The 13,433-nt window shown below is 42.3% G+C and overlaps 1 protein-coding gene across 5 annotated transcripts in view; it reads right to left on the bottom strand.

Moving 5' to 3' along the window:
* Positions 1 to 13,433, bottom strand: part of LOC142564554 (uncharacterized) — a 99,451-nt gene that overhangs the window by 50,196 nt on the left and 35,822 nt on the right. For 3 of the 5 annotated variants that reach the window (XM_075675592.1, XM_075675623.1, XM_075675616.1), the window contains exons 4-6: positions 8,275 to 8,875; positions 6,705 to 7,110; positions 1,325 to 1,506 (exon numbers count right to left, since the gene is read on the bottom strand). In XM_075675592.1, coding sequence (XP_075531707.1) covers positions 1,325 to 1,506; positions 6,705 to 7,110; positions 8,275 to 8,875 — 1,189 coding nt within the window. Of the gene's footprint in view, positions 1 to 92; positions 218 to 1,324; positions 1,507 to 6,704; positions 7,111 to 8,274; positions 8,876 to 13,433 lie in introns of those variants that run through there. The other 2 variants (XM_075675609.1, XM_075675600.1) reach the window with 2 other exon arrangements.

Genomic DNA, 13,433 nt, shown 5'->3' with positions numbered 1-13,433 from the left:
TAATCAAAACGGCAGTGGTGGTGCCTTTGATTATTGCCGCTTTGGACCTGCGGTCACGGCAGAACGTCCGGAAATTCAGACGGCGAAGTGTTCTTGCATCGGAAATTTCACACGTTTTTATACATTGACTCTATGGGGTACGTGGCGGGGCCGCGAAGCCATCCAAATTGTCGGGAATCCGGAAAGTCGCTCGTTGACTGTACACTGGCAACTCCTCCTGCCGACGACAGGGCATCAAAGACGAGTCATCACGATTCCTGTCTGTTACTCGATCCAGCATTACCGCGACTTTCGACCCTTTCAATAAAATTGCCGCTACTCTTCCCCGATAGAGCTAGCCCAAATTCCCTGAGTTTTCCCTGACTTTTTCCAGACTACTCAAAATGCCTGAGAATTCCCAGTTTTCTCGGTTGGTAGACACCCTGCTTAGTATTTGCCTTTAGTGTTCCTTTAGTTACATAATTAATCCTAATTAATTAATCAACTTCTTGAGTATTATAATTAGATGAAAAGTGTTAATGATAAAATTGTAGAGCAACATGAAAAACTCCCAATACAGCTTTCTGTTGCTCAATATGCGCTACATAAAAGTGTTTTTCCAAGTGGGAAAGCAGCCCGCAAAAACGTGCAAAGTGCCGGCTCGAGCGGCCAGTCGCGCGGCAATTTTGCGTGCATTTGCGGCCTTATTTCACACTCGGAAAAACACTTTTATGTAGCACGTATTCAGCAACAGAAAGCTGTATCAGGAGTTTTTCATGTTGCTTTATAATTTTCTCATTTACACTTTTAATCAAATTATAATATTTGAGAAGTTCATTAATTAACTAAGACTTATCTGATTATGAAGAATGAAAAATAATTTGAGTATCTACAAGCAATGGCAAGCAACATTACCTTGGTTCTGGCCAGCTACGTGGCATTCGCACATTTTTAAACTATGCCTAAAGTAAGCTGGGACACCCTGTATACATATTTTCTTGCTTTTTTCCAAAGCTATGCACAAGTTATTTCAAGCACAAAACAAGTTATACTTTCTTTCTTTGGCAAAACCCGACACAAAAAGACAGACAGTCTTTTTAATACAGATCCACCTTCACGGCCATGCTACCATGCAGTTTTCTAGAATGTCTTGTACTACAAATACTACTGCAGTGCCAAAATGTGAATCAATAAAATGGTTAAAGATCTACGGTTGAAGATTTAAATATTAACACAGGATTTAAGTAGTCAAAGACACTTTTTCCATAGACTGCCTGCTCTTTCTTAAGTACAATAGGATTTCTGACTAAGGAATCATAGAAGGAACGATTGGGCCAATACTTACGTCCCACCTGTGGTTTCGAATTGGAAGTGCAAGCGCTAGTGCCATTGGGCACTGAACATCCACAGGGCTCAATTTTGCACTTGTCCACTGGCTGCGAAATAGGTGGGTGCGGTGGTCGTACAGGAAACGGTGGATAGAGTGAGCAGCCCATACGTGACTTGTCGTTCAAGCTCGAGCTCAAGCTGGAAAAGAAAATTCATTTTTCGATAAAAGGTACATGTTTCCACGACAATGGGTGCACAGCACTTATTAGAACTAATCGCCATTTCTGACGCTTGCAACTTCTTGGTGGTCTGTTAAGGGTGTCACGTGACCATCAGCGACAATGAAAGCGTGCGCTAAATCAAGTCATGTAATGGCAGAGTTCTTTGTTTGAACCTTAGCATCTGTCAAGTAAAAAAGATGGATTAATGGAGGAAAAATTTGCATAAGAGGGCCGAACTGCCCCTTTTCAATTTCTTTCTTTAGAACAGTAGCAGGGATAGTGCCACTGCATCACATCCCAGATTTCATGGGTCTGGACTATAATTTTTCATGCAAAGAAAAAAAGACAGCAGACTTCGGTGATTCCTTCAGCTCTGAACTCATTTACTGAAACAGCAGCGTTATCTCACACTGAATACCAACATCTTATTTGTTTTACTTGACTGCTGCTTCCTCAAATACGTAATTGCATTCGCCCTCTACAGGAAACTGGACAAGAACCCAGCGTTCATACGGCAGTTTGTTAGGGAGAAAAGTGCAGTCTTTAAAAAAAAAAGTTAGAATGAAAAGAAAAAATAACAAAAAAATATTTATTATGATATTTTAAAGGTAATTACATTGTGTGATAGCACAGAAAGAGTAGTGTGGATTATATAAGTTCTCAACTTTTCTTCTTTGTGATGAACTTAACTTCCTTCCTTTCAAACTACGTACATGGACAGACTTCAGCCGTCTCAGAAGTGTATAAGCAGGCTATATTTATTTAGGCAAAATGGATAGCGTTATAGATCCTTTTATTCACAGTTGTTGGGCCAAAGGCTTATGCAAATTTTTTTTTTTCACAGCAGTTCAACATTCTGCTATTTAAATATATTTCATTCAGATAATCTTGGTGCATGTTTATTGTTGTTTATGTAAAACAGCAACATTTCTTTGTTTCTATCATTCAGTAGGACAACATGCATGCACGTAGGCCTACATGCTTGACGTGACCGCAGATGATGATCAAATTTGAAGTCTCCTTACACCATCTTTTTCATTCAGTTTTTGTGTAAATCAATATTTAGGCCACAGGTGAGAAGGTAGTTACTGTGTTAGTCTTCATGCTTTTAAGGCTCGATGACTCGTTTTCAATAGACTTCAAATAGACTGATGCCAAAACTTCTACTACAATTGGTGTCACAGGTGAAATGATGCAGTGCCATCTACGAGGTTTGAGCAATTTCATTTTCTCTGTACATTTGCAGTACTGCTATGTAGGGCACTTGGCACCTGTGAATACTCACTGTGACCTACTGTGTAAACTATGTAGCATTGTCACTGTAATGTTGCTGTTGGCAATGCTTCTGATGGTGTTTCCCACCAACTTGGCACTTCCTCTAATCCTTGGCACATCCTCTAATGTGGGTATATGCCATATTGAGGCCATCATCATTGTCAAGTACGCCTTCTCTGTGCCAACAATGGTCAACACTATAACAACAGTCATCAGCGCAGCAGAGTGGACAGGTGAGTGGACAAGCCCAGTTCCGAGCATTTCAATGCTGTCGCAGTAAATGCTACAAGATGGGGTTCATAACTGAATGAAGCCCTATCCTTTTTAATAACTTACATTGACCTACCTAGTCATTGCCCATTCATATGGAGCTGAACCAGAAATCTAAAAAAGGTTTTGAAAGAGGTGCTTATGTCTTACACAAATATGTCATTCTTCAACATACTGAACATCAGCTACTAACAATTTCCAGCAATCCAATAATCTATACGCTATTCTACTTCAGAGTCCCTTTAATGGACATCCTTTCAGCACACCTTATTGACAGCTCACTGATACTTAACGCAGCATAGACATCTCTACAGCTCCAAAGTGACCTACAGTCGCATAGCAGGCAGGCATCAACTGAAGTACCACCACAAAATTTTGCTCCCTACAAGCACAGCAGCCACAGAGTAACTGGATGAGCTGATACTAAAAATAAAACTGACAAACACTAAGCAAAAAGTATAATTCTAAATACATGACAGTCCACAGAGTTTCATACAATTACTAGAGGGAACTGTGGCACTAGTGTCTACAGGAGCTGTAAGGAGGCCAATTTAGCCACCATGGGAATAATGGGTAGTATATGGCTTTGCCGAAACTTCATGGCTTTGTGAATTTGCAAAACGATCATTTTTAAGAAAGTACAGTACTACATTATAGATAATCAGATAATTCGGACACAGGACCTCCAGCACAGAAGCCTGATATTAAAACCACTACACCACTGACACATAGACAAGCGGAACCACAGCAATCAGGAGTGATTAAGCATGCTTGCAGAGTATTATTACGTTCTGCATAAGTATAAATTGCATTGAAACTTAGGCCAATTTAGGCCCAGATAAAGTGCAACAAAGCCACAAGAACGCCTAAAGCCCCAAACATGAAGATCAGACAAATCCATGTACTACTGATCGTACCCATAGTGGCTGATTGATCACAGCGCCAGAGTTCCCTCTAGTAATTGTAGGAAACTATGTGACAGTCCACACAGAGTGAAAAATTGTGTATGTAATGCACTTTGCCAAGTCACTTAAATATAAGTAAACAAAGGTACCAATTAATAAAGAATTTTGGTTATATAAAAAGAATAATATGCTGTTCACATCAGAAGTTTGTGGGGCATGAGATATGTGAAAGCTATCTACCCCCTCAGCCTAAAACTCAAATTTACAGTCTTCAGTAGAGAGTTTTAGCATGTCCAGTATTTCGGTAAGTGCAAGCAGACTGGACCAGGTGGCGCATTTAGAATTGCTTGTAGATACAGCGGGGCGTGCCACTTTTGACGGAGCTCGACGTTTCTGCGCAGGCGCGAGTAAGAGTGGGCGCGAGAGAGAAAATTTGGGGTCTTTTGCTCCTTGAATATATGACTCAGCCTAGGCACTACGGAGGAGGTTTCCTAGAGCGCGTTGTATTCGTTGTTCCCCTAGACATGCCGGCATTGCGGAGTTCGGTCGAGTTGGTTTGTACGCTCCGCCACTGGCTGCCCGCGCGGTGAGGCAGTGGGCGCGGACGCCGCTTGGTGATCACTGTTGCATTTGTGGACGCCGCTTGGTGAACATGTTGCAATTGTGAAATTGAAGTCGAGGAGTAGTTATCAAGTCCTGCCTGCTTAGCAGAAATCTCAAGACTAGCACCCCTTTCGAGATGGGCAACCTTTGATATATGTTACGAAATATTGAAAAATTCAAAAAATAATTTTTTGCATTTAAAACATACTTTTTTGTAACTTCTCACATGCAGAGCAGACATGTAAGGTTATGCAGTGATGTATCACAGATATTTTTAGGCCGACCACCAAAGCAACTTTTTTGACCTTGAATACTAAGCTTCTTGCAAAAAAAAAAAATCTTTACAGTTTTCTTTTTACGCAACCTGCTGAACCTTCAAAGCTTCAAATATTTTTTGGCTATGCTATGTCAACCAAGCTGTCATTCTATATTTAATTAGTGCCTTCTGGATTTTCTTGCATACCGTAAAAGAAATTGAAACTTAGCAATTTTACTCACTTTTGCCAGTGTCAAAAGCTCTCGGTGTATTCAAATATTTTAGAAATTGGCTATTTTAACTGTCTTTCCCTACACACCATGTGAATGTCTGGATCATACAACATGCCTTTGAAAAAAAGAAAATGTTGACTGGTGCCTTCTAGCACAGCTGGGCAAGAACAATAAACTTTTACCAAAATGCTAGAAATTTTTTGGCAAGATAAATACATGGAGAATGAGTTTCTAACTTCAACAAACGTGGAAATTTTTTCAACTATATCTGTGGCGGTCGAAAAAATGCTGGTTGATTTGGCATGGAATAACCCACCTAACAGTGTACACATGGTTTCAGTTTTTCAATGTATCAGATATACCATTAATCAAAACTACAGTAGGCACCGTTAAGCCAAACCTACGGGTACTATCATAAGTTGTTCAATTTATCAATGTTCAGCTGGACGAGGTAATCGCAGAACACATCCCTGGATTCTCAGATTGGCTGTTACCTAAGTATGGCCAGAATTGTTTCAGGAAACAAAGATAAAACCACAAATGCCTGTATTACTTGGCCGTGGTAAACGAAGTAACAATTTCATTAGGCACCACTCCCAAGTCCTAAGTAATTAATGAATTTGCTTGCTCCCATAGTTCCTGCACAACCCCAGAATTGTCTGGTTGTGAACTTGTGTGGCCATGTCATCCTCAATATAGAATCCTATTTCCAAGTACGTAGACCTATAAGCTGCTATGAATGGCAGGCATCGTTGAGAGAAAAGCCATACAATGATAACTTGCTAAAGGCTGCTATTGCAGAATCACTGCTCAACATCAACACACACTATCTGGTTCATGTATATAGCCATTATCAACGCTGAATTCAGAAAATAATTGAGGTTGAGGCTGAAGACTCATAACAGCCTTATAAAAAGCAGCAAAATAAGCATTAAAACATTTGGACCGAATATATTGAATCTTTCATCATCATGTCGTCAAATACCTCACGCACCCAGTAAACTGAACAGTGTAAAATAAACAAAAGCACCTTTAATGCATAATGGCAACGTGTGATGGGGCACTGCTGCATATATAGCTACTAAGCGTGGCAGACCTCATAAGCTTTACATACAAGAAGGGATGAAACCAATGCCTGCATTAGTGAACAATGAACCCCCCCCCCCAACATGCATTCTGTATACTCTATTCTCCCAATTTGTACTTCACAAGTGATTAATTGCTGCTATATTACTTACTAAAGTGCTGCTGTTGTCTTACTAAATTGACCAGTAACCTTATATGTACATATATATTGATTTCTTGATGTGCCTCCTGTTGTCGCCAATATAGGCCCCGTCACCTCATAAAGCTGTTTGTCAAAGTTGCTTTTAGTGACTGTTTCCTCCTTTATTTTTCAAAACAAAACAGTTATTTGAGTGGTTTTGATAATGTACATATACAAAATATTCTAAAGTGTGTACAACTGTGACAGAGATGATAAATTTTGAGTAGAAGGGTCGTTTTCATTAAGATCTCGAGACTTCTCAGAATTTCGCATAAAGTTTACATCAAGACCATAGCAGGAGTGCTGTATAATCCGGAATTTAAAGGCTACAGTTCTTTGTGCTAACGAACTTGTGATTGCACTCACTGGTTCTCTTTGACATGGCGCTCCAGAGCAATCGAGTCCTCCCCCGCAAAGTGGCACTTGTTGCACAGATGCTTCCCGTGAACCTTCAGCACATGCGTGTTCAGGCGCTCTGACCGGGCTGCCTTGTACTCGCAAAAGGGGCAGGAGAATGGCTTGATGTGCGTATTAAGATGCCGCCGCAAGCACCAGCCATCTACGCCACGCCAGGGGCAGTAGGCGCAGGCAAATGTCTTGGCTGCTGCAGTTCCGCTTGTGGCAGTAGCTGCTGCTTTGCCCGAGCCCCCACGTTTTCCTTTGGCCGTCGTCTCTTGGGGCAGGGCAGCGGGGCAGCCCATGGCCTTGGGGCCAGTGCTACTGCACACAGCAGGCACATTGCCAGCATGGAAGCCCCAGGCCTGCGCACCTCCTGCACACAATGCCGGCATCTTCAGTCTCTTGCCGCACGGCCACACTTCACCCACCCATTCAGCACCCATTAACCACAATAATCAGTTGTTACTCCCAAGCAAAAGGCATGTGGTTGGAAAACACGTGAACTACAGCCCTTTAAAAAGCATCAGAATAAATATATGCAATAGAAAAAGACCTCAACCTTACGGTCAACAATGAGCTGAAAGTCATCCCAGTTCATTTTCGAGCTCCAAGCAGATGCTGTTGAAGGTCACCGAAACCCCATCCCCTTAACAACTGGTGGCAGCCGTAACAGTAAGCAGCCACTGCAGGATAAAACTTGTGCTTTGTGCTTAGCATAAGAACAACATAGCCCCTGAACCACTACAGTGGATGGGATGGTTTATGTACAAGTTCAAAGTGTTGCAGGGCTTCATAATGCTGAGTTTACTAATGCCGCATTCACAGTGCTGCGTTTACAGACATGAATGCAATGCAAAGCACCAAAGAGGGGGAAGATAGTTGTGTGGTGAGCAGAAAAATGTTGAAACACAGGTGCTTCGGTGCACTTCAGTGCTTTGCGCTGCATTCATGTCAAAAGCTTAGACCAACTCACCCAAATCGCTTGCCTAATTTCTATTTTATTTTGTGCATGTTCTTCAGACATTGTCAGAGTAAAAGAAAAGCTTAACTATAACTTCATTTGTTAATCAAAGCATGTGAATACAGGCACAATGGATGACGAACCTTCTTAGGTCACCTCAATACAATTCAAGTATACTCCAAATTTTCCCAATAGCGACAGTGGTTTCATTACCTTTGTTTGGTACTAAATGGCTGCATATGAAGACATAAGGAACATCACTGTTCTTACAATATACAATTGGAAATATGTATATTTAATATATATGAAAGGAGCAGCAAAGATGGAGAAGTCAGTCTAACACACAAGGCAGAATATGAAAAAAAAAAGGAATACAAGAAAAGCAAATATTTGCTAGTTGCACCATGACACTGAACTTCTAGGTGTACCTAGCTTAAACAGAGCACTCCATCAAACTTTTCTGCTACACATCTTCCTCAGTGATCAAAACCAGCTATGATTTCAGTTTACAGATGTTCGATGTAAAGTCATTAGAGAGGCCGACCATAAAACACTTCAGCATTAAAAAGTACCGACCCGCAGGGCATCCATTGGTAGGCACAGGCAGAGCCCTTGAACAGTCAGCTGGACCAGCACAGTTGGATGGCTGGGGAAGGCGAGCTGCCCCTGCAGGGTGTGTCCACTGGCCGTTGTTGCTGTGATGATGGCCACTGGCCGAGGGCCCATGGCCTGTGTGTGTTGCTGAGCGTGGCGGATGGCGCCGAATCAGGCCAATGTCATAGGGGTGGTTCTTGTGGATGCGCAGAAAGTGCTTCTTGACGTGGTCGGCTCGGTTGAACAACTTGAAGCAAACGTAACAGTGGAAAGGCTTGTCATCCTTGTGGATGTTCTCGTGTCGGTGGTATAGGTCTCTGCGGTCGGTAGCATAGGGACAGCGAGGACAGACGTAGCGCTTATCTACAGCTGGAGTGGCAGGCGCTGCAGCCAGCCCTGCACCCCCAGAAGACTCAGCCAAATTTTTCAAGTTCTGCAGCAACCCCATAATTTCATCGAGCAAAGGCTGGTCACGCCACAATGACGCTGGGGCATTCTGGATGCCATGTACCTTGCCCAAATGGAGTCGAACACATCGAGACCAAGCGCTGCTGTACGGGCACTCCGGACACTGGAACACCTGCTGTTCATGCGAGCACACAAAACATGCCCGTTGTAAGCAACAAGAGCAATTGAAAAACACAAGAGTGCAAAAGGAAATGCTCATGGTTCGTAGAGTAAAACTTGCCATGAATAAGTATTTAGTGGTAGTTCATGAAGTGGACATTGGCACCCAGCTGCAGAATTTAAAAACTACAACCACCTGCCTGCACTTTTAACAGAGTAATGCAAAAGCACATTGCTTGTTTGCCACAATAATTAAGCACTATATATATATTCCTTTTTTTCAGAACACATTGCTTATAGCTTGATAATTTTGCTTCCAAGAATTCAGCTACCGTATTTACTCGAATCTAACGCAAATTTTTTTGCCGATAGAACGGGTCCAAAAATTATGTGTGCATTAGAATCAAGTACGGCCCTAAATCACGTTACCATATCGCCATCATCATTCCAAAATGGCCGCCTTGTATGCGCTTCCAGCCTAGCTGCCGTGGGCCGTGGATTAGGTTAGTCCACCGTCCATCTTCCCGTTTTCTGCATTCGCTCTATCAGCATGGAAGTGCCGACTGCGAAGACATGCCGAGTTCATCACGATGCCACAATTAAAAGGAAAATGATCACGTGTGCGGAGACGGATGGAAATTGGGCCGAATCACAGGCGTACGGAATTCCCGAAACTTGCTTGCGGGACTGGTGCAAACAGGAGAGGCGTCCTACTCCAGCAGCTGCTGCGTACGGTGCAGCCACGCGGCCCCTATCTTGAAAGGAATCTGCGACGGAGACAAAGAGTCTAGCATCTAGGCGCTCTGCGGTATGTTTTCGTCACTTAGTTGGCGTTGAAGCCCGCTGGCTTCTGCTACCGCACTTCCCTCCAGCGTTTTGATAAAGTTTCTGCAGTCATTGAGTGAGACGTGTTCATGTTTTCTTCTGCATGTGCGACACCATGCTTGTTAATTTAGTTAGTAAGCAAAAGGTTAAGCATTTATACAGCTGATAAAACTACTATTCTTACTTTTCATATAGCTGTCTACTGATTTGTTATCGCAATCGATGCTTCGCCTTTCAGACAAAACTGCAACTTTCTTTATTTATCACAACTTTAGTGTATTGGGGGTAAATCTTTGATTTTCCAAATGAGAGAAAGTTGTATTTCTGTATAAAAGAATGAGGACTTTTTTTACGTTACGGCAAACAGGTGCGCGCTACAATCGTGGGTGCATTAGAGTCGAGTAAATACGGTATTTTATAACATGATCAACAGAATTAAGTTTGAAAGTGAAGATTCAGTCACCAACCAGAAATTAGACTGAATGCATGCCAACTAGTGCATAAATATACATGGGTCATACACCATCCTGTATGATATTTAACCTCGGTGCATACATCCTTAAGGGACACTAAAGGCAAACACTGAGCCAACATAGAATGTTAGATTACCCTTCAAAAAACCGCACATCTGTTCCATGCCAAAAGATGACTTAGTTGTAGAGACAATCATGACTAACGAGGATACAAAACTTTGGAGAACAAAACATTTGTTCAAAGTTCTCTTGTATGGCGATCTCAGAGGTCATGTTTGCAATACATTATTCTACTTTGTGCAATGTAAGCAATGTGAAACCGGAAAGTAGAGATGGACAAGATCCAGCTATCAACTGTTTAAGATGGCTCCTGACATAGCAAAAAAAGCTTTCGTGTCCTATGGAGCAGTGAGTGAGCCATAACCTCTTGTACGATCTGGGGCCCGTGGACTGTGACAGACAAAAAGAGATTAGAAAGAGTACAAAGCTTAGCAGCCCGTTTCGTGGCTCAAAATTATACTCGGTATTTTAGCGCATCCCAAACAAAGGAAACATTAGGCTAGAATACACTTCAAAATCATAGAAAAACATTCAGATTAAAATTTTTGCACAATACATTGTCACGTGCTAGTGACTGTGAAGAAAGCAGCCAAACTGAGAAAGACGAAACTAGCATTTTATTGGGCGACCTTGTGCCCTCCAAAAACAGGCTACACTCAAAGAACAGCGACAGCGGCGAACACAGTCGGCGATCGCCGAAAATCTGATCAACGGGTCAAGCGCATCAGCTTTTATACATCAATCGTCGAATGTTCCAGACTAATCGCTGGGGCCCGCATGCCTTCCACAAAGTTCTACATTATTCATGTCGCGCACACATGCAATCAGATTACACAAGGTTCGGTCACAGACAGTGGATGGAACCATCAATAACATTCCAGAAACTTCCCACACTTGCAAGCGCGTCCTGCGCTGTGCGATAACATTTGTTAGGCAGTGAAACGTGTCGCCCGATGAAGACAAGTACACGTGTCAATATATCATTCTAAAACCAGCCTCAATCGTGATAGCTACATAAAGGCACTGGAGTACACTTCTGCCAGGTGGGATCACCCACTTAAGATTAAAGAATATAGATGTAGAAGGAAGCTTTTTAAGATGTCTTTTTTTCCTAAGACGGTCAGTGAGTGGAACAGGTTGCCTAGTGATGTTGTATCGCTATCTTGAAGTGATGGCTTTGCTTCAGCCGTGTGGCTTGCAATTTTTTTCTGCACTTTGTGCTTGCGTCACCAGAACCGCTTTGTTTCACTTCGCGCATGTACGGTTATGCTCTGCTTCTTTTTTTTTTTTTTTTTTTTGTTACGTCAGTGATTTGCTCTGAACTGTAATTTTTTTCTCTTGATGTATTCTATATTAACTGCTTTTATTTGTCAATGATGTATGTACTTCTCCCCTCCCCTCACCCACTGTAATGCCAAACTGGCGCTGTGGGTACTGTGGTAAATAAATAAAAAACCTCAAAAAGGTGGCTACCGGCTATGGGATCCACATTTTCTCAGCTTCCAACAAGTGGGCAAAGTTGTGACCTTGCATTACTCGTGCTCAGCATGGAGGGGGCCACAAGATACACAAAATATTTCAGGCATTGTGCCCAAGAGTACTGGCACGAATATATCCTTCTTTTGGGGAGAGGGAAATTTTCGGCCACAGAACATGCCTCGCATTATATTCAGGTTCGTGACACAAATATAATACGCTTTTAAAAAGCTTTCTTGGTGCCTCAAAATTGGAGTAAGCAAAACCACTCAGCCTTACCGCGATCGCTACTGTGTATGAAGCAGTGTTTGAACACACATTCAAACACAGAGATTGTGCTACGGGTACTTCTGTAGTGCTGCCTATCCAATAACTTCGGTGGCATGAAGGACAGTACCATTCTTGCTGACAGAGACAAATACGTTCGTAGTGATAAGTACATAGAGCACGCCCTCGTCCTATCGCTGCATTCTGCAACGGCAGTCCACAGTAACGAAGAATAAAGCACCCTGCAGGCATCCACTTTTATGTGTTGTCCCTTTGTGTTATAATCACAATATATATTTTTTTTCTTTTTCTGAGAGACCAAAAGTCGTCTTTCGCATTATATTCATGGTCGTATTACTTATGAGCAAATACAGTAGTACTATGTATGAAACCCCCCTGAGCTGTCGCAATTCCCAAAGTTAAACAAACGGGACAATGCATCAATCACAGCCCAAAGGCGCACGTTAATAGCATAGGAAAAAGTGATGGCGCGCATCTTCCTACATACTGTAAAGCCAGTTTATGCTAGCCTTACTTGGCTCAATTTATGGTTCTTGGCAGAAGCAGGGAGACCAATATACAAGAGAACTGACGGAAGTGTTTCACGCAAGAAAGAAAGGGTCTGATTGTGCTGGAAATGCCCAGCGTTTTCTTAAGAAATGAATTTTTTTTTTAATATAACTGTTATAATGAATTTACTGTGGCATATACTACGCATGCACGTGAGGCTTCATTGCGATGTGTCTGGAACCATTATTAAACAGTTGGTAGTTGGCGCTTGCCTCAATGCTTCCTTTGTTTCACATTGTTTCCTTTGCACCATGTAGAAAAATGCATAGCAAACCTGAACACCAACTTAGCTTAGCAGTATTCAAGCTGTTAGAGTGGGAAGGCTTAGGGGTGAGTTCTCAGTGACTATCTCAGCAACCTTCTGTTTGCAAATGACATTGTCCCATTCAGAAACATTGGGGACAAATTACAACAAATGACTAAGGACCTTAACCGAGAAAGTGAAAGAGTGGGGTTGAAGACAACATTCAATAGCCTAGCAAGGGAACGAGAATTCAGGATCGTCAATCTGTACAGGAGTACCTTTATCTAGGTCAATTACTCACAGGGGACTCCTATCATGAGAAGGAAATTTACATAAGAATAAAAATGGGATGGAGTGCATACGGCGGGCATTACAAAATCCTGACTGGGAGCTTACCACTGTTGGTGAAAAGTGTACAATCATTGCGTTCTGCCAGTGCTAACGGGGATAGCCGATAGGAAACGGGGATAGCCAATATTCTAGTTGACATTAGGAGCAAAAAAATGGAGCTGAGCAGGCCATGTAATGTATCCACTAGGTAACTGGTAGACCATTAGAGTTGCAGAATGGGTGCTAAGGGAAGGGAGGTGCAGTCTAGGTCGGCAGAAAACTAGGTAGGGTGATGAAATGAGGAAATTTGCAAGCACACAATGGAATCA

Source organism: Dermacentor variabilis, chromosome 1 (genome assembly GCF_050947875.1).
Source record: "Dermacentor variabilis isolate Ectoservices chromosome 1, ASM5094787v1, whole genome shotgun sequence".
NCBI classification, from domain to species: Eukaryota; Metazoa; Arthropoda; class Arachnida; order Ixodida; family Ixodidae; genus Dermacentor; species Dermacentor variabilis.
The sequence above is the reverse complement of the archived record's forward strand: the minus strand, read 5'-3'. Positions and strand labels throughout refer to the sequence as shown.